The sequence below is a fragment of the Dunckerocampus dactyliophorus genome, chromosome 6 (genome assembly GCF_027744805.1).
Source record: "Dunckerocampus dactyliophorus isolate RoL2022-P2 chromosome 6, RoL_Ddac_1.1, whole genome shotgun sequence".
Classification (NCBI taxonomy): domain Eukaryota; kingdom Metazoa; phylum Chordata; class Actinopteri; order Syngnathiformes; family Syngnathidae; genus Dunckerocampus; species Dunckerocampus dactyliophorus.
In genome coordinates this window covers 6,360,559-6,383,813 of record NC_072824.1, presented here as the reverse complement: position 1 = coordinate 6,383,813, position 23,255 = coordinate 6,360,559, and the positions used below count along the sequence as shown (strand labels likewise).

At 42.1% G+C, this 23,255-nt stretch overlaps 1 protein-coding gene across 4 annotated transcripts in view; it reads left to right on the top strand.

The window, feature by feature from the left end:
* Positions 1 to 3,275: 3,275 nt before the first annotated feature.
* Positions 3,276 to 23,255, top strand: part of LOC129182846 (slit homolog 1 protein-like) — a 65,798-nt gene continuing 45,818 nt past the window's right edge. The window contains exons 1-5 of one of the 4 annotated variants that reach the window (XM_054779426.1): positions 3,276 to 3,347; positions 3,438 to 3,749; positions 13,716 to 13,787; positions 14,147 to 14,218; positions 15,540 to 15,611. In XM_054779426.1, the coding sequence (XP_054635401.1) occupies positions 3,517 to 3,749; positions 13,716 to 13,787; positions 14,147 to 14,218; positions 15,540 to 15,611 (449 nt within the window). In that variant the 5' untranslated portion in view covers positions 3,276 to 3,347; positions 3,438 to 3,516. Of the gene's footprint in view, positions 3,348 to 3,437; positions 3,750 to 13,715; positions 13,788 to 14,146; positions 14,219 to 15,539; positions 15,612 to 22,703; positions 22,766 to 23,255 lie in introns of those variants that run through there. The other 3 variants (XR_008570701.1, XM_054779428.1, XM_054779427.1) reach the window with 3 other exon arrangements.

The window sequence follows — 23,255 nt, the reverse complement described above, 5'->3', positions numbered from 1 at the left end:
AAACAATACAAGCAGTTGATGTTTGCAAAATACAAGGCAGAAGAGTCTTGAACCTGCTCTGTTATGTTTATTTGAATGTATTATTATATTGATTATTATATATGATTTATTGATTTGTTATGATGGTCAAAACCTTGACAGTTATATTACCATATTTCAGCAGATGGACTATCCAATGAAAATGAGTCAACACACAGCCATTATTGTTGAAATAGCTGGCAACACAAGTTAGCAGCAAGATAGTGTTTTGTCTACAGTCAAGGTTGGTGGTGGTAGTGTCCTCGAGTGCTGCCGGCACCAGGGAACCACGGTCCTTTTAGGGGAATGATGAATTCCACTGATTAAGTGGCCTGCTGAGCCTTCCATTTCACTTTAGAAATATAAATATATGTTAGTATGAAGGAAACAGTTTGTGATACTGGATCTTCTTTCATTCATTTCCCATCCCCATTTATGACGCTATTATCTCCCCAGAAATGAAGTGGGGACCCCCTCCGGCGATGTCAACATGGCCTCCCTTCCTTTGTCCTGCCTTTGTGGCAGATGATGGCCAGATGAGTCATTGAGTGGAGTCGCACAAAAGGAAGTGCCTGTGGCCAATTTGTTTTCCATCACTTGGAGGGGGGGGGGGCGACCTGCTCAAATGGACCGGACCCGCCATACTGGCAGCGTGGCCACGGGCAGTCATCTTTCACAGAGGGTGACGCCCAGGAAAAAGACAAGGTGGGAACCCCCACTCGGGACACGTCCGCGAGAAACCTACTTTTGAGAATACTCTTGTTTTATTCACTCAATTGCAGAGAGTAACAGGTGTAAGCTTGATTTATTTTGGCATGCCGAGTGGTTAGTATGTTGGCCACACAATCAGGAGATCGGGAAGACCGGTGTTCCAATCTCCGCTTGGGCATTTCTGTGTGGAGTTTGCATGTTCTCCCCGTGCGTGCGTGGGTTTTCTCCGGGTACTCCGGCTTCCTCCCACATTCCAATGTTAGGTTAGGTGAATTGGCGACTCTAAATTTGCTACCGTATGAATATGAGTGTGAATGGTTGTTTATCTATATGTGCCCTGCGATTGGCTGGCGACCAGTCCAGTGTCTAGCCCGCCTCCTGCCCGAAGTCAGCTGGGATAGACTCCAGCATACCCCCGCAACCCTAGTGAGGATAAGCGGCATAGAAGATGGATCATGTGTTGTATGAGATGTCCATTACGTCTAATCAGTGACTCGTGGTCACGCGAATCCCTTTGATGGTTGTCACTTTGTGATGGGGAACATTCCTGAGAATGTTGCGTGTTACGTGTTACGTGCTGTGTTTGTCTGGACCCCAGATGCAGAAACGTGAGGCTGACAGTTATACAGTAGTCTCTTTAATGATGTGCACACAAAGTACAACAAAGCCAATCGAGGGAGCAGAAGCAAAAAGTGATGGTGTGCAACACCTACTGAGAAAAGGCACTATGAAAAACATATTCTTATAAAACGAAAGCTGGGGGTCAGGCTGGATGGCAGGGAAACAACTGGGCGTACTTCTAGGAGTCGCAACAACTAGAAAAATGTCCACAAGTCCAAGTGAGTGCATCCTCTGAGCATGGAAGAAAGAACCGGCAGCTAATAATGTGCAGATCGATACTGAAATATTGATACTTTCGATTTGAAATCGATTCTCAAATCAAAATATCAATACTTTCGATACTTCGAGGTAATGTTTGAGTTTCTTAATAATTAATCATTTATTTTAATGCTTTTATTATTTTACTTATTTTCTTTTTTTATTGTTTAAAACACCATTTTCATATATTTTGTCCTGTTTTTCTCTTGTTGCATATTAGCTTGGCTATATTGTAAATCACCCCGCTACGGGTCTACAAAGGCGGAGAAGGCAGGAGGGGCAAACGTGAAACGCAACAGAACCTCCTCACACGGACTCATGGCCTCAAGCGTGCAGGTTTTGCATGTTGATTTAGTGCAGGGGTAGAGAACCTATGGCTTGGGAGCCAGATGTGGCTTTTTTGATAACTGCATCTGGCTCTCAGACATTTCTGATGGTAAAATTTATTTAGTTATTTTTGTTTTGCTGACATTTAAAACTAAAACATTACAGAAATCACATGGATTTCATGGCTCTCTTAGCCAAAAGGTTCCCGACCCCTGCTTTAAAGGGTCGGTAAAAGACAAAACAACATTCCTGCAAAGTGTCGCCGTCACAAAGATCCTTTTCTCGCTCTTCTTGCAGGAATGTTTTGACATCGTTTAATAACTCAAGGCTACGCCTGTCAGGAGCTTACTGACTCAGATCCCCGCCCCCTTCTTCCTAAAAATTTAAAAACATTTATGGTTACTAGGGATGTCCGATAATATCGGCCACCGACGCTTATCGGGCCAATAGTTGCATAAAAATGTGACATTGGCCAACATCGGTGTCGTTTTTTTCCTCTTATAATGTAAGCAGATACGTTGCAAATCTGCAACAATGCTGAACTTGCTGCATCATGTAGTCAATACTGTGCTGCTCATAAATCTGTGAGGATGAAGCTACTCTATATTTAGCAAGGAGCGTAATAACAGCTCACAATGAACATTTCAGCTCCTTAGAAATCTTTTAAAAAACAACACAAATCAAGGCACAAGAAACATGAAAGTATTCTTACTGTATATAAAATATGTAATACATTAATTATCTACTCAGAGATGGTTGGAGTAGCCAACAAAACAACTGTATTTGTTTAAGAGTATTGTTATTTTACAACAATTTTACTCAAGAAAGATATGTAATGTTACACATATTGATATCGCTTGATATCGGAATCGGAAATTAAGAGTTGTACAATATCGGCATATCGGTTATCGACAAAAAAGACAATATCGGACATCCCTAACTGTTACCTTTCTTTATGTTTTCCCAAGAGTTGCCGTGTCGGATGCTTTGGTGTACTGTAGGTGCTATTTCATCTACAGCAGCATCCCCCTCCCCCCCGTCACTACCTCAACTCCCTCCTTCCTCCCCCTTTGGGGGAGAGAGAGACATACAGTAGAGAGAGGCTGAATAGAGGGGAGTTCACCCCTGGTGCTGGGAGGGTGGTGGTTAGAGAAGGGGAGCTGTGGGAGGCGGAGTCTTGTTGCTGTTATTTGTAAAAGCTTTTAATGGATGATTGCTCTCTCTCTCTCTCTTCTGTGTGTGTGTGTGTGTGTGTGTGATGCAGAGAGAGAGAGAGAGAGAGAGAGAGAGGGAGTCCCCCCTCACCCCCTCCCCCGCCTTGCTTCCCCCTAGTGGCTGGCTGCTGTGTGCAATGACTCAATGAGAGGCGAGCAGAGAGGAAGTAGGAGGCAGAGAGAGCTGAAGCAGACAAGGTCTTTTTAGTTCTGGTTCTGGTACTAAAAGACCCACCTCACACTGGGCCCGAGTGGAGGTCTGAGCTGAACTCCCCCCACCCCCTCCAGTGTTACTGTGCATCCACTTCTGAAGGAGGCAACGCTCCTGCATCACCCCTGGGGGAGCGGGCAGTAAAGAGTGAGGAGGATGCCTGCTGGGAGCACAGAGAGGTCAAGAGGATGCCGGCCGGTGCTGCTGGTGGGCCCGGGTCGAGCGCCCCGCTGGACCCTGATGCCCCTCCTGCTGGTGCTGCTGCTGGCGGGCCGGGGGGGTGTGGAGGCATGCCCGGCACCATGCAGCTGTCTGGGGAACACGGTGGACTGCCACAGCCTCGGGATCCACGCTGTGCCCAAGAACATTCCCAGAGGAACAGAGAGGCTGTGAGTAATACAGTACTGTGCGTGTGTGTGTGTGTGCATGTGTGTGTGCACAGCAATGAGAAGCTACCTCTCACTGTGATCTTTACAAGTGTATGTAAATCAGTCAGTACAAACACAGTGCCATTAGTAGTTCACGTAGATGACTTTTATGCAGCTGGCGTGGGGGATCAATTCCCGCTCTTCACAGTCGCCCTGTGAATGGCTGGCAATGTGTCCAAGGTGGCTTTCACCCTAACATATGCTCCACGTATGTATACGACAATAGCTCAATACAATACTCGACGTTATCTCACAAGATCACCAAACACAAAGAAGTTGGACAACAAACACGTCAACGTTGGAGGATTTATTAATCATGAAGAAGAAGAAGAAGTCCGAATTGTGTGTGTCAAAGCACGTTAACACCACCTCAGTCGCTCTTCAAAAAGTTCAGCGGTTATCCAGAATTTGTCTGACATGGCCCCCAAGGTTTACAGTGGTACTGCAATGTTTAATTCAGGGTATTTATGATTAGTTTAATATCTATGACTAAATCTCATTCATAATTAATTGATTTTATTTTCAAAAAAGGCAGAGGGCCTATAAAATGCAAGTTCTGGGTCAAAAATGGCCCCCCTGCCAGCCTTTAAACACCCATGCCATAGTTACATTGCGTTTGGGAATGACCGTACCAACACTGGTGTTGATCAGTCTGCTCTTGCTACACTCTGAAGAAAAACACATCTCCGCTAGCTGATGATGATTTTTTTTGGTCCGAAAACTGACCATCATCTAAACCAGGGGAACCCAAACTTTTTCCTCCTAGAGTCACATACAGAAAAAGTTGAAGAATGCTTTGATATTTTCACCTCTTGTTTATTAAACACGCTAAAGCCAATACAAAGTAGGCAAAAATATGCCATGACGTTAAATATATTTAAAGAAGTATATGTACATTAAAGATGCTAAAAGCAATTAATAAATAATATTCTAATAACATATCTCATTAACTTAATTGTCAACTTCAGCAGCAGGTCATCATTACACACACTGGCCCTGCTCACTTTCTGTATTGTGTCTGCCTTAAAGTATCACTAAACTAGCACACTGAAGGTCACTACCTTTACACTCCAATCCTATTGAAACAGATGCTAACTTTTTTGAGACGAGTGCTTTCTTGAATTCAATGGTATTTCTCACCTTCTTTATCAAAGTTCTGCCACTTGCAACTTTCTTTGGTCTCATGGTGGGTTATTTTGCAGCCCTAACTACGAAATTACACACAGAACACTCAGAAATACATAGTGCAGAAATATTTGAACGCCTCATCAGCGCGGGACCCACACTACTTATTAGGAGGAAGAAAGGAGACCGAAATGGAGTCGTTCACTGTAGCGTGTGAACAAATAACCCCCCCCTCCGTCTGTAGTGTCCCAACTCTAAAAGAAGCACTATCCGTTCTTCACACAGACTGAGTCACTAATGCGTGGATGCTTTGTGTAGGAACCGTTGGGCCGTACGATAATTGAGACATGTTTTTGCCGATAGGATTTGTTTTTGATGAAAACTAAGAAAATCGGGGCGTACAAACACTGAGGTTCCACTGTGGTATTAGTGTGATAGCTTGCAATTTTCAACATTTCAACTTTTTCTCTTAGCTTTCTATTTTCTTGGCAGCCCATGTTTTAAATTCAGTAATCCCTCACTTATCACAGTTAATTGGTTCTAGGCCCGACTGTGATAAGTGAATTTCCGTAAAGTAGGATTCCTTATTGATAAATGGGATATTTTTGTAGTTATGGCATAGAAAACCTGTTTACGGTCTTCTAAATACGTTTTTTTTTTTTTTTTTTTTACATGATTAGAGCCCTCTAGACATGAAATAATACCCATATAGTTACCTTTATATTTGTATTATCTAATATAATAGATATAATCGGCAGACATTTAAGACATAAATAAGACTTGTGGTCGTGTGTGTTACAATAAATGTCGGACGTATTGGGGGTTCAAAGTTTAGTTTTAGTTGAATTACGGCCGCAACAGTAGCTTGTGTTGTTATTTTTAGGATTATTATGTTATATTATTATTGTGAGATCATATACTGCTTCTCCTCTTTAGGGTCGCGGGGGCAGCTGACTTCGAGCGACAGGCAGGCAGGGCAATAATTCACACTCACATTCATACCTATGGACAATTTAGAGTCTCCAATTAACCTAACATGCACTTTTTGGAATGTGGGAGGAAACCGGAGTACCCAGAGAAAACCCACGCACGTGGAGAACATGCAAACTCCACACAGAAATGCCCAAGGGAGAATCGAACCCAGGTCTTCCCGATCTCCAGGCTGTTACCGTGTTGGCCAACATGCTAACCACTAGACCACCGTGCAGCCCTATTGTGTTGTGTTGTTCCGGCGATCAAGTCTGGCGCTTATTTCACTGAGCAATTACTGACACCTAGTGACCAATGTAGAATACTACATTCACCATTTGAATACAGCCTTTTAATACTTTGTATTTGTATTTTACTTCATTTAGCCATTTTTATACTGAACAATGCTCAATTTAGACAGAAAGTATGTAACATTTGCTTCAATATGCATATTTTTACCACCATACCACCATTTCAACCATTTATTAATTAATATAGGATTAGCAACATAGAAAATGGATGAATGGATGGGTGTTTGAAAAACCGTGATAGAGTGACGCCTCGAAATTCGACAACTTTATATACTGTATATGTTTTCATTTATAGAGTGTGTCGCAAGCCAATTAAAAAAACAAACCAGAGGTTCGAAATGGCACCCGCGCTACAGTTTGAACACCCCTGACGCTGTCCTCCAAGTCATCCACGTAGAGTTGATGCTGCTTTTATCAGAATCAGTCAGTACGTGAAAACACGTCGTAACACATTCTTCCCGTGTAGAGTTTTTGTATTGTGTGTTTTTGGTGTGTTTGTCATCTTTTTGGGAACATGAATGTTTAGGACAGTGAATTCCTGCATGTGGTCACTACAAGCGTCCATGCTGGTAGTCCTGCTTGCTATGTACTTTGGGAAGGGCCGCGTTCCTGCATGAGCTATCCACACTAGAAATTATGACATCATAGCTAGGGAGTATAAATAAGGAAACACGCCTTAAGTGTATGTGCTGTATTTATAGTGGGGCTGGTGTGTGTTGCAGGTTCTAGAGTGGCTGCGTGTGAATAATTGATGCTTGTCAGGGTGCCAGCAGAGATATTATCCCTTTCCTCCTCCTCTGCGGGTCACTGCAGCGGGGAGGACGCCATCCGCTATTGCCATCGGGAACATCGGCTTGGGTCGCTGGTCAGAGAGAAATGGCGCGGAAAATGCTGGAAGGGCACGGAGACATTTGCCCGCTGGCCTGTTTGCAAGGCGGTAAAGGGAACTGACAAAGTGGAGAATCGTGGGGCTTTATTGCCGCTCCAGAATGAAAGTGAAAGTGAAATGGAGCGTCCTCGGATTGTTCCCTTACAGGAGTGGACCAAGAACAGCCTGAGTCGTCGGATTTTTAAAGGCCCTGTCACACCTTGACGATTTAGCCAGCTTACGCCAACGTATGAAAAATTTGGCCAATACGCTGGCGTACGTCGAATAAGTTATGGGTAAGTTTTGTATAAGTTAAGAGCACGCTGAAGCACGCCGGCATACGTCCTAGTACGTTGTACTACGTCCAAGTCGTCCAAAAGTGTTGTGCATTCACAAAACTTTTCGATGTATGTCAACGTATGATTCATACGTCCCGCATACGCAGGCAATAAGTTATGCGATCGTTGACGCCCGTTCACACACGTTATTTGTAAGTTACGCACAAGTCGTAATACGTCAACATACCTTGAGACAAAACTGTGTCTTCTTGGCTCTCTTCTTGGCAAGGGTTGGCTCAGAGCAGATGGAGGCTGTTGTGTTCGCAGATACAGTACATTATGCGATACCTTGAAGGATATTTATACTGCTACATGCTTGAACAGTAGAGGGCACTGTGACACTGGGAATGGAACCCACAGGAGGGGAAGAGGCGTTACAACCTGCGTCATCTCCATCAGAGTGAGAGTGGGAGGTAGAGGCTGTGGGTGGTGATGGATCCCTCCCTCACTGCCCTGATACTTCTTGGCAGCGATCTTCGAAATTTTCTTCGGCATGATGGTGATGTTGACACTGCGATGCGCTGGCTAAATCGTCAAGGTGTGACAGGGCCTTAAGTAAGATTTTTTTCCCGTTTTGATTTAGAGTAATTTTTCATTCATTTCTGTCTTCTGACATCCCATTAATAAATATTAAGTCAGCTTTACAGTCTTGGTCAAAATTTTAAGACGAGTTGAAAAATTGCATGGATTTACATTTTGCACTGTTGGATCTTAAGGAAGTTCTCAGAAGAGGTTCAAAATGCAAAAAGAAGAAATGGGAGTGAGACAAAAAATATTTTATGTAAGCAATTATTGCGGACAACAATTAAAGTGATGTAGGACTAATAGACCATAGACTAATAGACCCCCAAAATAGGAATAACATTTTCAAAAATGAGTCAGTAATGAGTAGCTGTGCCATTCTTGTTAATCAACTGAAAAATGTGTTTGGGCATGCTTGATGCCAGTGTTTCCAGGAGGCTAGTGGGAATGTTGCTCCTGGTGGTGAAGATGGCTTTGCAGAGGCCATCCTCTGTCTGGAACTGATGTCCATTTTTGTAAACTTCCCTTGCCATCCATCCCCAAATCCTCAGTTGGATTTAGGTCAGGGGAACACGCAGGATGGTCCAAAAGAGCAAGCTTATTCCTCTGGAAGAAGAAGTCCGTTATCAGGTGGGCATTGTGAACTCCAGCGTTGTCCTGTTGAAATAGTCTTTACTTCACAGACGAGGGCCTTCAGTCATGAGGGATGCGCCCCGAAACATCTCCAGATAGCCAGCTGCCATTTGACACCCCTGCACAACCCAAAGCTCCATTATTCCATCGAAGAAAAATGCAGCCCAGAACATAATGGAGCCCCCTCCACTGTGGTTGAAACCATCTCAGGTGGGATCTCCTTGTCATGCCAGTAACGTTGGAAGCCATCAGGACCATCAAGCTTGCAACATCAGAGAATAGAACTTTCTTCCACCTTTCAATGTCCCATGTTTGTTGCTGTTGTGCAAAGTCCAAACGGGCAGTTTTGTGGCGTTAAAGGAGACGAGGCCTTTGAAGATGTTTTTTTCTTCTTAAAAGCCTTATCTCGCAGATGTCGTCTGATGGTTGTTGGACTGCACTCGGCACCAGTAACAACCTTCATTTGGGCCGAGGCTGGTCCCGTGTCTTGATGGACAGCCAATGGGATCCTCCGGCTCAGGGTCGGTGACATTTTTTGGGTCTACCACTTGACATTTTTGTTCCATAATCCCCAGGATCTTTGTAGAAGTTTCAAATGACTGTCTTACTGAGAATAGCAATGGCGGGCTCGCTGAGAGAGGCCTTGCTTATGCAGCTCAACAATCCCACCGCGTTCAAAGAGAGAAATATTTTTTGCCTTTGCCATCAAGAGATCATGACAGTGTGAATACCCGACACAAAATCACATTCAATCCACATTTTTACCGAGATTTTGCCTTTTAAAGGCTGTGGTCTTAAACTTCAGCTGATGGACAGCCTATTTGACTTTAATGCTTGTTTGCAATAAATTGCTTACACAAAAAATGTTTTGTCTGATTCTCATTTCTTCTTTTTGCCTTCTGAGGTACTACTTAGAACCTCCTTAAGATCCAACAGTGCAAAATGTGAAGTCATGCAATTTTTCAAGTGGTCTTAAAATTTTAGAGCATATTTATGTAGCGACAATTTACAACAAAAGTTGGAAGTCTAGTGCCATGCTCCATACATTAAAGACAACAAGCAAGCACTTGATGACTTAGGAAAGGAAATACAGTAATCCCTTGTTGATCATGGTTAATTGGTTCCAGATCTGACTGCGTTCAGTAAAATTTTTGTGATGTATGATTTGGTATTTATAAATACAATATTTTTGTAGTTAGAACTTACAATAGCTGTTTAAAACCTTCTAAATACATTTTAAACAATATTAAAGCCCTCTAGACATGAAATAACATCCCTGTAGTCATCTTTACACTCATGTTACCCAACATGGTAGACATAATACAAGATAATAAGCCATTTAAGACATAAATAAGACACGTGCTCGTGTGTTGCTGTAAATGTGTTCCAGAGGTGGTGGTGGATGGACAGGAAGTGACGTTGGGGGCTCAGAGTTGACTTTTAGCTTGGCATGGGTTGCGGCCGCAAGAGTAGCCCGAGTTAGGGATTATTGTGCCTGTTGTGAGGTCATCGAAACCTGCAATAAAAGCCTGTTGTTCCGGCGATCAGATCTGGTGCTTGTGTGTCTCACCCAATGTTATTGTAACATTACTGACACCCAGTGACCAGTGTATATACTACATGTCATCACGACCTCTTTGAATGGGTCTTCTGAATGCCCTATATTTGTATTTTAGTTCATTTACCCAATTTTGTGATTGAAAATGTTTAATGTAGGAAAAAAGGATTAATTGATTAATTTATATATTGTAGAAAAAACGTGATGGAGTGAGGCCAGGAAATTTGAAGCGTGAAGTGGCCAGGGATTACTGTACTCCCTCCAGGGAAGAAACCTATTATCATTATTGGCAGTGTTTTCCCCTGAGACTACTCTGTGGCGGTGGTGACACATCAAATTTGTCATGACACATTAGCTAAAAGTGAGTACAAGAACATGAAATGAACTTGCTTCTGACACTTCTTTTTGTCATTTTTTAAAATGCCTCGGGGTGCTTTTAGTTGGGGGAGGTGCTGATAAGAACAATAAATACGTTCATGTCAGACCCGGAAAGTCTCTTCACTGGATTTATCACTAGTCGCTTTTTTGACAAAGAGTATCTAAACGGGTTCTGATTAATCGTTAAATATAATGATATAGCTGCTAAGTTGGCAACACTGATCTCTCCTGCTCCGTCTTCTTATTCTCTGGACGACAAGGTGCGTTATAATGTGTTTATGAGTCAGGGCGAACAGGTAGCTCCAAATTTATTTGTGGCGGGCCGAATGCATGTATAGGACATTCCTATTACTATATTAGAATAAGAATATGCCTGTTCTCTTACTGACAGATATTTGTAATACTTACATGATCTCAATTTGCTCAATTTGAGAGTCAAAATATTAGAAACAGCTCCAACAGTGCAAACCAGTTTTGTTCGGCTCATAAATGAAATCAAAACCTTTACTATAAAAAGTATGATGTGAGTGTTTTAGTCGCCACTCCCTACCTGGATTTGATGCTTCCTTTCCCAGCTGAAGTTGTGATGCAGCCAGCAAAGAGACGCTCTCAACGTTTTAGTGTTGGTGTCCTCATGTCGACGCTGGAGATACTAAAACACAACACAAGCCACTCACCCTTTCACCTGTGACCTCCCTGTCTGCTCGCCATGTCGGCACCGAACGGAGCGCATATTTGTTCAAGGCCAATTAGCATGTAAAGTGATCCGTGTGTGTGTGTCAGTGTCATTCCCGGGGCGACAGCCGGCCATGAGAGGGTGATTCATCAAGGTGACTGCGACTGTCCAACTTAACTAATGTCGTGTCGTCATAGCAACGTAGCAACGCTGCCTGATGCCGTGTACTGCTAGCATGACGACACACACAGCAGATTTCTGAAGTGAGAGCATGAGTATGCAGGTGGGAGGATGAGGATAAAGTGGTGAAAGGAAGAGTGTGGAGGGGGAAAGATGAGGATGGCTCGGCTAGAAGAAAGAAAATGGAGGTGAGAGGGTGAAGATGATGAAGTGGTGAAAGATTCAGTATTGCCAAGATGGAGGAGGAAAGATGAAGTGGTGAAAGTATGAGTGTGGAGGGGGGGAGAAGATGAGGATGGGTGGGGTAGATGGAAGTGAGAGGGTGATGATGAAGTGGTGAAAGGATGAATGTTGCTTAGATGGAGGTGGAAAGGTGAAGGGATGAGGGTGGAGGGAGGAAGATGAGGATGGATGAGATAGAAGAAGGAAGATGGAGGTGAGAGGGTGATGATGATGAAGTGGTGAAAGGATGAATATTGCTCAGATGGAGGTGGAATGGTGAAGTGATGAAGGGATGAGGGCGGAGGGGAAAGATGAGGATGGATGGGATAGAAGAAGGAAGATGGAGGTGAGAGGGTGATGATGATGAGGTGGTGAAAGGATTAATATTGCTAAGATGTAGGTGGAATGATGAAGTGGTTAAAGGAACTGATGAGTATGGACGGGAGACGATGGAGGCATGTGAGAGGATGAAAATGATGGTCAGAGGATGACGACTAAAATGGAGGTGAAAGGATGAAGATGGAGCTGAAATGATGAAGTGGTGAAAGGATGAAGATGCATTGAGTTGAAGGAGGAAGATGGAGGTGTGAGGTTGAATGTGGAGTGGTGAAAACATGAAGATTGTTAAGCTGGATGTGAGAGGATGGAAATGATGGTGAGGGGATGAGGACAGAGGTACATGAGGTGTGAGGGTGGCTGTGAAAGGATGATGGTAAAAAAAAAGATGACGCTAGAGGTGACAGAATGAAGATGAAAGGATGATGATGAAGTGCTGAAGGTGTAAAGTTGAAAGAAGGTTGATAAAGGTGACAGGATGAGGGTGAATGTGAAAGGGGGAAAAGGAGTGTGGGGGATAAAGGATGAATATGAATAAGAATAAGGAACATAAGCAAATAGAACATCAAAAACTAGCCCCACCTGCTGGTGTGGAGTTTTGTCTGTAGATTTAGTTACTCCACACTAAGCCGTGTGTGCGGGTGTGTGTGTGTACGAGAGAGACGCGTTCTGCTTTAATGAGCTATTGTTTGGCACAGTTTCCACTGTGGGGGGCTGGGAGGTGGTGGTCTGTCTGTCAGCTGACCTGTGACCCCGTCATGCTGTACAGACGGTCTCTCCTCAGCGTGGACGTATACATGTTCCTCCCGCCTCATGCTGCCGTACTCTAACCGCCAAAGCAATTTCACGCACACGCACGGGGGGTGTGTGTATGTGGGGTGTGTGTGTGTGTGTGTGGGGGGGGGGGGGGGCCCCCTTTTCCCGCGCCATCCATTCCTCCCACCTTGCATCACCCCTCCATCGCTAACGACCACCACCATGTTAAAACACCAGGGATTCTCCTCCTCCTGCTGGCAGACATCTTCATTAGCTCCTTACATCAACAACGGGATTAAACAATAACACACAGGGATAGACGCCATCATTTATTTATAATTATAAATAAATAATAATATTATTAATTTTATTATTATTTATTATATTATAAATACATGTTATTATTATTAATATTATTATTTATTATTATTTATAATTACAAATAAATAATGAATACATTATATAATTATTATAATTATTTATTTTTGTATTATTTACAATTGTATATACTATTAATGAATTATTGATTAATAGTAATAAATTATTAATAAATCATTCTAAAGTATTCTAAAATGATTATAAGATTTCATTTATTGTAATATAATAAAATATTGTCAGTATTTGTAGCTTACAGACAAATTGGCATTATTACGTTTAAATGTTCCAAAAGCAGCTCTACACTTTCACTTCTCTCTTCTCGTCATGACAGGACAAGGTCGCACTCATGGAACATGACACTACACACACACACACACACACACACACACACAGGTACACACTCAAGGCTCATCTTACCTCTCCTTGAAACATTGTGGGAATGATGACATCATCGCTTGTGTGCCATCAATCAAAGCGCACAATGAGGATGTGTGTTATTAAATCCACGGGCAATAATGGCAGATTACAGCAGATTATTGTGTGTAATTAGATGCTGTCTTTATTGAGAAAATGCGGACTGAAAATGCACATTTTGGCGTCAGTATGGATGCTTGCTGTTGAATGCTGTTCATTACTGGTGATGTACATGCACGCTAACCACTCGTGTTTGTGTGTAGGGACCTGAACGGGAACAACCTGACCATCATCACCAAGTCAGACCTGTCCGGGCTCAAACACCTGAGAGTTCTGTGAGTCTACCTGAGTCACCTTCATTCAGAACATGACAGCGTTGGCAATTCCATCAGGAATTCCGTCTTTCCCACGTATCTCTGGTAGCCTCACCTTCCGCTAGGAATGCTGGCTCTGCCCCCTGCCCCCGCCCGTGACACATGAGACACCAAAAGGTGCTCACTGGGTGTCAGTGTCACTCACATTTTCACTCAGGGAAGGGCTGAACCCTGACCTTTTCACCTGGGAACACAGTGCATCATTCAGTATTTTGTTCAGTAGAACCTCTAAGTTCCAATACAGTCTGTTCCAGTGTCAAACAGTGGCCATGATAAGCACACTGGGAGGTGCTGATTGTGTTGTTGTTGTTGTGTTGTAGTCACCTGATGGAGAATCAGATAAGGGAGGTGGAGCGAGGAGCTCTGGATGAGTTGAAGGATCTGGAGCGACTGTGAGTATCTACAACAGGGATGTCCAACATTGAAGGATGTACTTTAAACCCACTGTAGCTCAAGACATACGAACCAACCCGAAACATCCACATCTTAGCTTTGTGTTGTAGGTGACAAAATAGGTGTAGGTGACAGTCGTCTCTCGTTTATCGAGGTTAATTGGTTCCAGACCCGACCGCTATGGAATGCTTACATAGTTACGGCATAGATAATCTGTTTACAATCTTGTAAATATAGTTTTTAAGATTATTAGAGCCCTTTAGACATGAAATAACACACATATGGTCACCATTACATTTGTATTGCACAATATAGTAGACATAATCAGAGAAAATAAGGCATATTATACATAAATAAGATAACAAACTTACATTTTAGGAGTTCCTTGTTGTTTTTTTCTGGACAGTGTACTTCCTGCGGTCTCATCAATATATTGTAATGGCGGCTTTAAATGGCTTTACACTCGTGTTACCCGATATAGTAGACAAAATAAGAGTAAATAAGCCATTTGAGATGTAAATAAAACTCCTGCTCGTGTGTGTTATAGTAAATGTCTAAGGGGACCTTAGTGGCGAGCGGCAGATGGGTGGAGGACAGCAAGTGACGTTGGCGGTTCAGAGATGCTTTTCAGTTTATCGGGGATTACGGCCCCAAGAGTAGCCCGTGTTATTATTATGATTATTATACAGTGTGAGCCAAAAATAGAATTACAATTACTTCATTATTATCTGTTTCACCTTTAAGTATTAACTGTTACCCTGTATTATTATTATTGTGCCTGTTGTGAGATAATGGAAACCTGCAATAAATACAGTACCTGTTCTGGCGATCACGTTTGGTGCCTGTCTCACCAATTATTGACACCTAGTGGCCAATGTAGAATACTACATCCACAATTAAAACACCTCTTCTGCCTTGTATTTGTATTTTAGTTCATTTAGTTAGTTCATTTAGTCATTTTATGCTTGAAAATGCTTTATTTAGGCCAAGAATATGTACAATTTGCGTAAATATGCATTTGTATTATTTTTATTATAGGCCGTATTCAACTACAAAACAGCAATCATTTATTAATTAATTTGTGAAAGACAGCGATAGAGTGATGTCATTAATAATCAATTCTTTTTTTAGTTTCTTCACATATTGAGGGCCAATAAAAAATGAGCTGTGGGCCAAAAAATGATACAAACTTGGACACCCCTGATCTACAATATGCACAAATAAATGCCTTTTGGAACCTGACATTGTGTGTACCTCTGTGTTTGTTTGTGTGTGTGTGTGTGTGTGTGTGTGTGTGTGTGTGTGTGTGTGTGTGCTCAGTCGCCTCAACAAGAATCGCCTTACACAAATCCCGGAACTTCTGTTTCAGAAGAATGAAGCCTTGTCACGACTGTGAGTACGCAAATGCTCCCTGTAACCTTTTTTTGTTCCTGCTCTGTCCTGCATCCTCCACATGCATCCTGCTCCTTTATTGCATCCGTATTGGAATCCTCCTCATGCGCTTACATAGCACACCCTCCACATGCATCCTGCACCCTCTCATGTGTCCTCAACATCAATGCTGCTCCCCTTTCTGCATCCTGCATCCTCCACATGAACCCCACTCCCTCTCACATGTCCTACTTTTTCTTAATTGGAATGCTGCTCCTTTTATTACATCCTCCTTCTGTCGGTCTCTAATGGAATACTGCTCTTTGTTCATGTCAATGACATCCTAGTCCGAATGTTCCTTCCTTTTCTTTCTTCTTGCTTAACTGTCTTAATACTGAGCCTTGATGACGACATCACATCCTCAATTCCGATTAATTAGTGTTCATGCTTCTTAGCCCTGGCTCATAAAGTGTCTTCAAGGTTAGGTACCCACCACTAACGAATGCTAATGTGAGATGGTTGATAGAACAGGTGGAATGAGAGTTGGTGTGCAGTACACGGTGGGTCCCCGCACCATTCACCAGTCACGCCCTGCAAATTTGTGGATTTTTAGTAAAAAATATATTATTTTTTTCTCAGAAATAGGCATTTAAAAAAAAAAAAAGCATTACCTTCTCTCCGTAAGTCAGTAATAAATGTAAAATGTACAGCATACATGTACCACTGTAAAATAAAAGGGCACCAGTACATGTTTACATCCTTACCCTTCACTGATATTATTTTTTGTCAAGCGCTAAGATTTTGCGCTTACATTTAGCGGCCCTTGAACGCACCGTAGTTGTGTGCTGTGAAATGCAAAACTTAGTTTGGCTATGCAACCACTAGCATTGACAGCCAATTCAGCCTCAAAACTTGCAGTGAGGTGAACACAAGTTAATATACAGTATGACAGTAAGACGACAAGGCTAAAGGCTACACCGTGACCCCGACTCCATGCTTTCTTCGATCATCATTCATTACATTATCATTCATTAGTGGTGAGTAACAATACATTTTATACTTTCAATGTGTTTAATACGTGTGTAAAGCATATTTAGGTCTTAAACCTGGATTGTGTCACGAGCAATTGAAGAGAGAAGGGGAGGCTTCTGGAACTGAATCTAATCTAATAATTACAGCACTTTTATTAAATGTTAAATTGGAGGGTTTGGGAGGAGCTGTGTGTCAAAAAATACACATTTTTAATGGGCGTATCAATTACTCATGTGTTTTTATGCCTCAGAACGTAACCCCCTCGAAAAGCAGAGCTCTACCGTGGAAGGTCTTTACAAATGACCCACTTTCTCGTCCACAAACACCAGAAAGAGTCTCTTTGGAATGCCAGTAGTCGCCAACTGGTCTCAGTGGGGTGACACCATTTTGTTGCCATGGAAACAAATGTGTGCTGGCTGCGTCTTCATTTGATGTTTTGTTTGTAATCAGAATACATTACTGATGCCTCCTCTAAATCCACAGCAACAGTTTGACGTGGGTTTACACACATAGCAAATAATATATCATATAAATGTTTCATTATTGCAAGTCTGAAAACCTGCAAATTGCCTTAAAGCACTGAGGGACATGGATGAGTGTGTGTGGGGGTGTGTGTGTGTGTGTGTGTCCTGTTATTGTGCTTTGTGGTGGCAATTTCACACTCTGACTCCCATCAGGCAATAGCAAGATGGACTTGGCATGTTCGATCAATCTCCACACACACACACACACACACACTGCAGAGCTATTAGCACTTCCTTGCTGATGGCTTCTACAAAGCTTGATGTCCCCGCAGAAACACACACACACACACACACACACACAAAAAACAGTGGATTGGTTGTTGTGTTTGTCTCTGTCCAAGCCTATTATTTTTCATATACCCATAAATTCTGGTGTATAAGCTGGTACTTTTTTTTTTTTTAACTATAACTATAACTATCACTGCAGCTTATACAGCAGTGCGGCTAATTTATGGCTAAATTCTAAACTCGTGACATCTCCTTTACTTCAGAACTACGACTAATTGTATAAATACTGTGCCGCTCGTGAGTCAGTGAGGAAACGGTAGGTCTTTCTTTGGCAGGAGCCAATCACGAGCTATGAGTGAACTCCCAACATGCTTGTCTACCCATTGGAAATTGCAGGACGTCATTATATATAACAGTATAACAATATAACAGTCAGGTGTCATCTTACAAATCCAAAACACTAACCTCATCGCACAGCAACTTAACACTCAAAAGGTATTCATGGTAAATATACAAACGTGTACCCATACGAGTTTGAAATGGAAAAAAACACCTCTTAAAGTTTTCCTATAATGCATTGTGTCTGAGAAACGCATTAATTTGGGCGCTGCAATGACGTCAGCCTCCCGCCGCAATGACGTCAGCATTACAGCGCCATCCACTACTTTCTATGCTGTTAGTCCTCCAATTAAATGCTTTGCTCAAATGAAATGCATTGTGGGAAAACTTTCAAATGTTTTGTTTTCATTTAAACTCATATTGATGCATACAGTATTTGTGTATTTCTTAGGTATACCTTTTGAGTCTTAAGTTACTGTGTGATGAGTTTAGTGTTTTGGATTTGTAAGATGATATGGTGAGTCAGACTGTTATATTGAGTAATGACCTCCTACAATTTCCAATGGGTTGACAAGCTCGTCATGAGTTTTTTCATAGTTCATGATTGGCCTCTGTCAAATAAAGAGCTACCTGGTCCTCATGGACTTGTGCGCACCACAGTAAGCCATTTTGTGATGTGGACACGTGCGGCTTATTCACCAGTGGGGCTTGTATATGCACAAATCAAAATTTAGTGGGCGCGTTTTATACACCGTATGCATATTTTCCACATTTGGTGCAATACTGTCACACTATTTAGTATAGGTGTCACAAGATCTCGTAAGATTAAAACGTGACAAGATTTCTTGTTCAGAAAAAAATTGTCTCGTGGGCACTAAGCCATCACACAACAAATGAAAATGAGCTTGATAATTTTGTCGGCCTTGCTATATTGCCATATGCATGCGTTTTCCTCGTCTCCCGCCTGCTGAGGATTCAATCTGTGCATTGGTTTCAGCACCTTGACGTGTTTGTTCTATAAAACAGTGGCATGAACGGAGTGACCCCTTTTGTCAGTCATATAGTCTCTTTGTCTTGGTGGGCGGAGGTGGGGCCATTAGCATACACAAAGAGTGAAGAAGAGTGTAACGTAGTAGACATTATACTAGTAGATTGCAATTTGTTGTCACGTATTTTTTTTTTTTTTTAGATTTTTTTTCTTTTTTTTCCATTTTTTCAGATCTCGTATCATCTTGTTTTAGTGTACCCAATCTCTCGTCTCGTGAACTGAGTGTCTTGTGACACCCCTACTATTTAGTATACATACTAGTATTTATACTTCTACAATTATTGCACATAGTAATACCACTAGCAATGCCAGATTATTAGCACATGTGTTTATGCATCAGAGCAGCAAAAAAGAACACACTTACAGATTAAATATGTTGCTATAACATTGACAAATATGGCACATAAAGTAATGTGAAAGAATACAGAAGACATGCATGTACAGTGGTGTGAAAAGGTGTTTGCCCCCATCCTGATTTATTTATTTTTTTGCAAGTTTGTCACACTTAATGGTTTCAAATTATCAAACAAATTTAAATATTAGTCAATGATAACACAACTGAACACAAAGTGCAGTTTCAAAATGAAACTTGTTATTATTAAAGGAGAAAAAAAAAAAACAACCTACATGGCCCTGTGTGGAAAAGTGATTGCCTCCCTGTTAAAACATAGCTTAACTGAGATTATTTGAGATGGAAAAGGATATAAAGCTATTTCTAAAGCTTTGGGACTCCAGCAAACCACAGCCATCATCCACAAATGGCGAAAACATGGAACAGTGGTGAACCTTCCCAGGAGTGGCTGGCCAAACAAAATCACCCTAAGAGCGCAGCGACGACTCATCCAAGAGGTCACAAAAGGCCCCACAACAACATCCAAAGAATGGCAAGCCCCACTTGCCTCAGTTAAGGTCAGCGTTCATGACTCCACCATAAGAAAGACACTGGGCAAAAACAGCCTGCATGGCAGAGTTCCAAGACGAACACCACTGCTGAACAAAAAGAATATTAAGGGTCATCTCAATTTTGCCAGAAAACATCTTGATGATCCCCAAGACCTTTGGGAAAACACTCTGTGGTCTGATGAGACAAAAGATGAACTTTTTGGAAGGTGTGTGTCCCATTACATTGGGCGTAAAAACAACGCCGCATTTCAGATAAAGAACATCGTACCTGCAGTAAAATATGGTGGTGGTAGTGTGATGGTCTGGGGCTGTTTTGCTGCTTCAGGACCTGGAAGACTTGCTGTGATAAATGGAACCATGAATTTTGCTGTCTACCAAAAAATCCTGAAGGAGAATGTCCGGCCATCTGTTGGTGACCTCAAGCTGAAACCAACTTGGGTTCTGCAGCAGGACAATGATCCAAAACACACCAGCAAGTCCACCTCTGAATGGCTGAAGAAAAACAAAATGAAAACTTTGTAGTGGCCTAGTCAAAGTCCTGACCTGAATCCTATTGAGATGCTGTGGCATGACTTTAAAAAGGCGCTTCATGCTGGAAAAGCCTCCAATGTGGCTGAATGACAACAATTCTGCAAAGATGGGTGGGCCAAAATTCCTCCACAGCGCTGTAAGAGACTCATTGCAAGTTATCACAAACGCTTGATTGCAGTTGTTGCTGCTAAGGGTGGCCCAACCACTTATTAGGTTTATGACTTTTTCCACACAGGACCATGTAGGTTTGGATTTTTTTTCTCCCTTAATAATAAAAAATAAAAAACTGCATTTTTTGTTCAGTTGTGTTATGATTGACTAATATTTACATTTGTTTGATGAGCTGAAACATTTAAGCATGCAAAAAAGAAAGAAATCAGGTAGGGGGCAAACACTTTTTCACACCACTGTATAAGAGCAAAGATGGATGATGTTTTTCCACCACTTGAGTATTACTGGAGCATTAATAGAACGCTGTGGAGGTTCTTTAGTGTGCGTTGATGATGTTCACAGGAGGTGTGGATGTGTGTGTGCTCCCTGCCAGTAAGCCTCCCTCGCTGCAGGCAGGTTGTATGGATGGACTGGAGATGTTTCGGAGGGTTCATGAGATGACTGCTTGATCAGAATAGAAGAAAAAGTTTAGTATGCACTCCACTCTGAGGAAATGATTGCACTCAATCATGAGTGGAGGATTTGTGGGCCAGCAGCAGTCAGTGAGTCCACCAGACTAGTAGCCCGTCAAGTCATCATCTGGCCTCTGCTCTTAGCCATTGTTAGATCAACTGTCTGTCTCTGAGCAGGAATGTCCTTGCGTCTTCATGTTTTCATTGTTAGCTGAACTCCTGTGTGTCTCCGAGCGGGAATGTCCTCACGTCTTCATGTTTTCATTGACTGATCCTCAGACGGCAGCAGGGCGTTCCCAGCATTCCACTCTTCACTGCCTGCTGAGGCCGAGCAGGATGAAAGACTTTGTGGTGACTACTGATGGGCTGTGTCCAAGGTCACAATGAAGGTCACAATGGATGCTCTCATGTCAGTCACATGACTGCTGATGATGCATGATGATGCATTTACGGCAACAACCTAACCGTCAATCACGTCTGCTGCGTTCCTTCTTGGAATGATATCATCATCTTCATCTTCATCAACCCGCACTTCTCTTTCCCATCTTCTTCTTCGGTCTCCTCATCTTCTTCACTCTCTTCCTCACTATTCTCATCTTCATTCACATCGTCCTCATCTACCGCATTCTCATCTTCCTCCTCCTCCTCCTCCTCATCGTCTTCAATGTTCTCATCTTCATTCACATCTTCCTCATCCATCTCATCTTCACCTTCCTCCTCGTTCTCCTCTTCTTCACTCTCTTCATGGTCATTCTCATTTTCATTATCTTCAGCCTCATCTTCATCATCATCATCATAAACATCTTTTTCACTATTCTCATTTTCATCCTCATCTTCCTCATCCACCTCTTCATGATTGTGTACTTCACTCTCCTCATATTCATTCTCGTCTTCCTCATCTGTCATCTGTCCTCACTATTTTCATCTTCATTCTCATCCTAACCCACCTCATCCTCATGTTCCACATCATCATCATCTTCACTATTCTCATGTTCATTCTCATCTTTCTCATCCTCACCTTCACACTCTTCTTCCTCATCCACCTGATCATCATTACGTACTTAACTCTTCTCATTTTTATTCTCATCTTTCTCCGCATCATATTTGTCACTCAACCTCATATTAATTCTCATCTACCTCATCTGTCATCATCTGTTTCACTCTCATCTTCAGCTTCCTCATTGTCATAATAATCTTCCTCACTATTCTCATCTTCATTCTCCCCCTCATCTTCATGTTCCACATCATCATCATCTTTGCTATTCTCATGTTCATTCTCATCTTTCTCATTCTCACCTTCATACTCATTTTCCTCATCCACCTCCTCCTCATCTTCTTCACTGTCCTCACCTTCATTCTCATCTTCAACTTCCTCATCATCATAATCATCTTCCTCACTATTCTCATCTTCATACTCATCTCCTTTATTCGCATCATCCTAATTTCATTTTCATCATGTTCATCCACGTCATTCTCATCTTTCACTTCATCGTTGTCGTTACTATTCTCATCTTTATTCTCATCTTCCTCATCCACCTTTTCACCGTCTTTGTCCTCCTCCTCATCTTTTTCACTGTACTCATCTTCAGCTTCCGCATCATCATAATCTTCCTCACTATTCTCATGTTCATTCTCATCTCCCTCAATCACCTCAACCTCATCCTTCTCAGCATCATCTTGCTCATTCACTTCATTCTCATTTTTCTCATCCACCTCATCCTCAGCTTCATCACAGTTCTCATTTTCTTCCTCGTCTAGATCCTATGTTCCCAAAGTGGGGTACGACAATTGTCATTGGCGGTACGTGAATAAAAAATGAAAAACAATTTGCGCCTAACACTCACAATTACGAGCGCACCTGAACGCTTCATCGCGCCGTCATAGCAGAAAGAAGGAAGAAGACACAGCAGGAAGTTCTTCGTTGCTCTGTGGGAGATATATGAATAAGTAAGTACGTTTGATGGTTACGTTGTGTATTAAGAGTCTTTAATGTTGAAGGTTTAACATATTGGTGTTCCCATCCCCGCACTGTGAAAACCTGTCAATGTACAGTATGTGCAGGACGAGAGAGTGGAGATTCCCCGGATAATGAGGTTTTATCGCTGCTTGTATGTGTTTTTGTACTTTGGATACTGCTTTATCATGTTTGTTCAACTTTCCCTTCCAATTTGGTACCAAATTAATCCGCAGATTTATATCATAGCGATTGCAAGTGGGCAAAAGTGAAGCTCAAGTTCAACCCATTGAAAGGGAAGGATCCCAACATCCGGCTGAAATAAATACTTTAAATAAATACTTTATTCATCTCCAACAGAAATTCACATCCTATCTATTTGAACCAGAATTACTTACTATAAGATTAATTAACCAATTAGTCATGTTTCATGTTTCAGTTTAATGAAATGTAAATATGGTTTATGTTTTTTAAGTGTGCAGC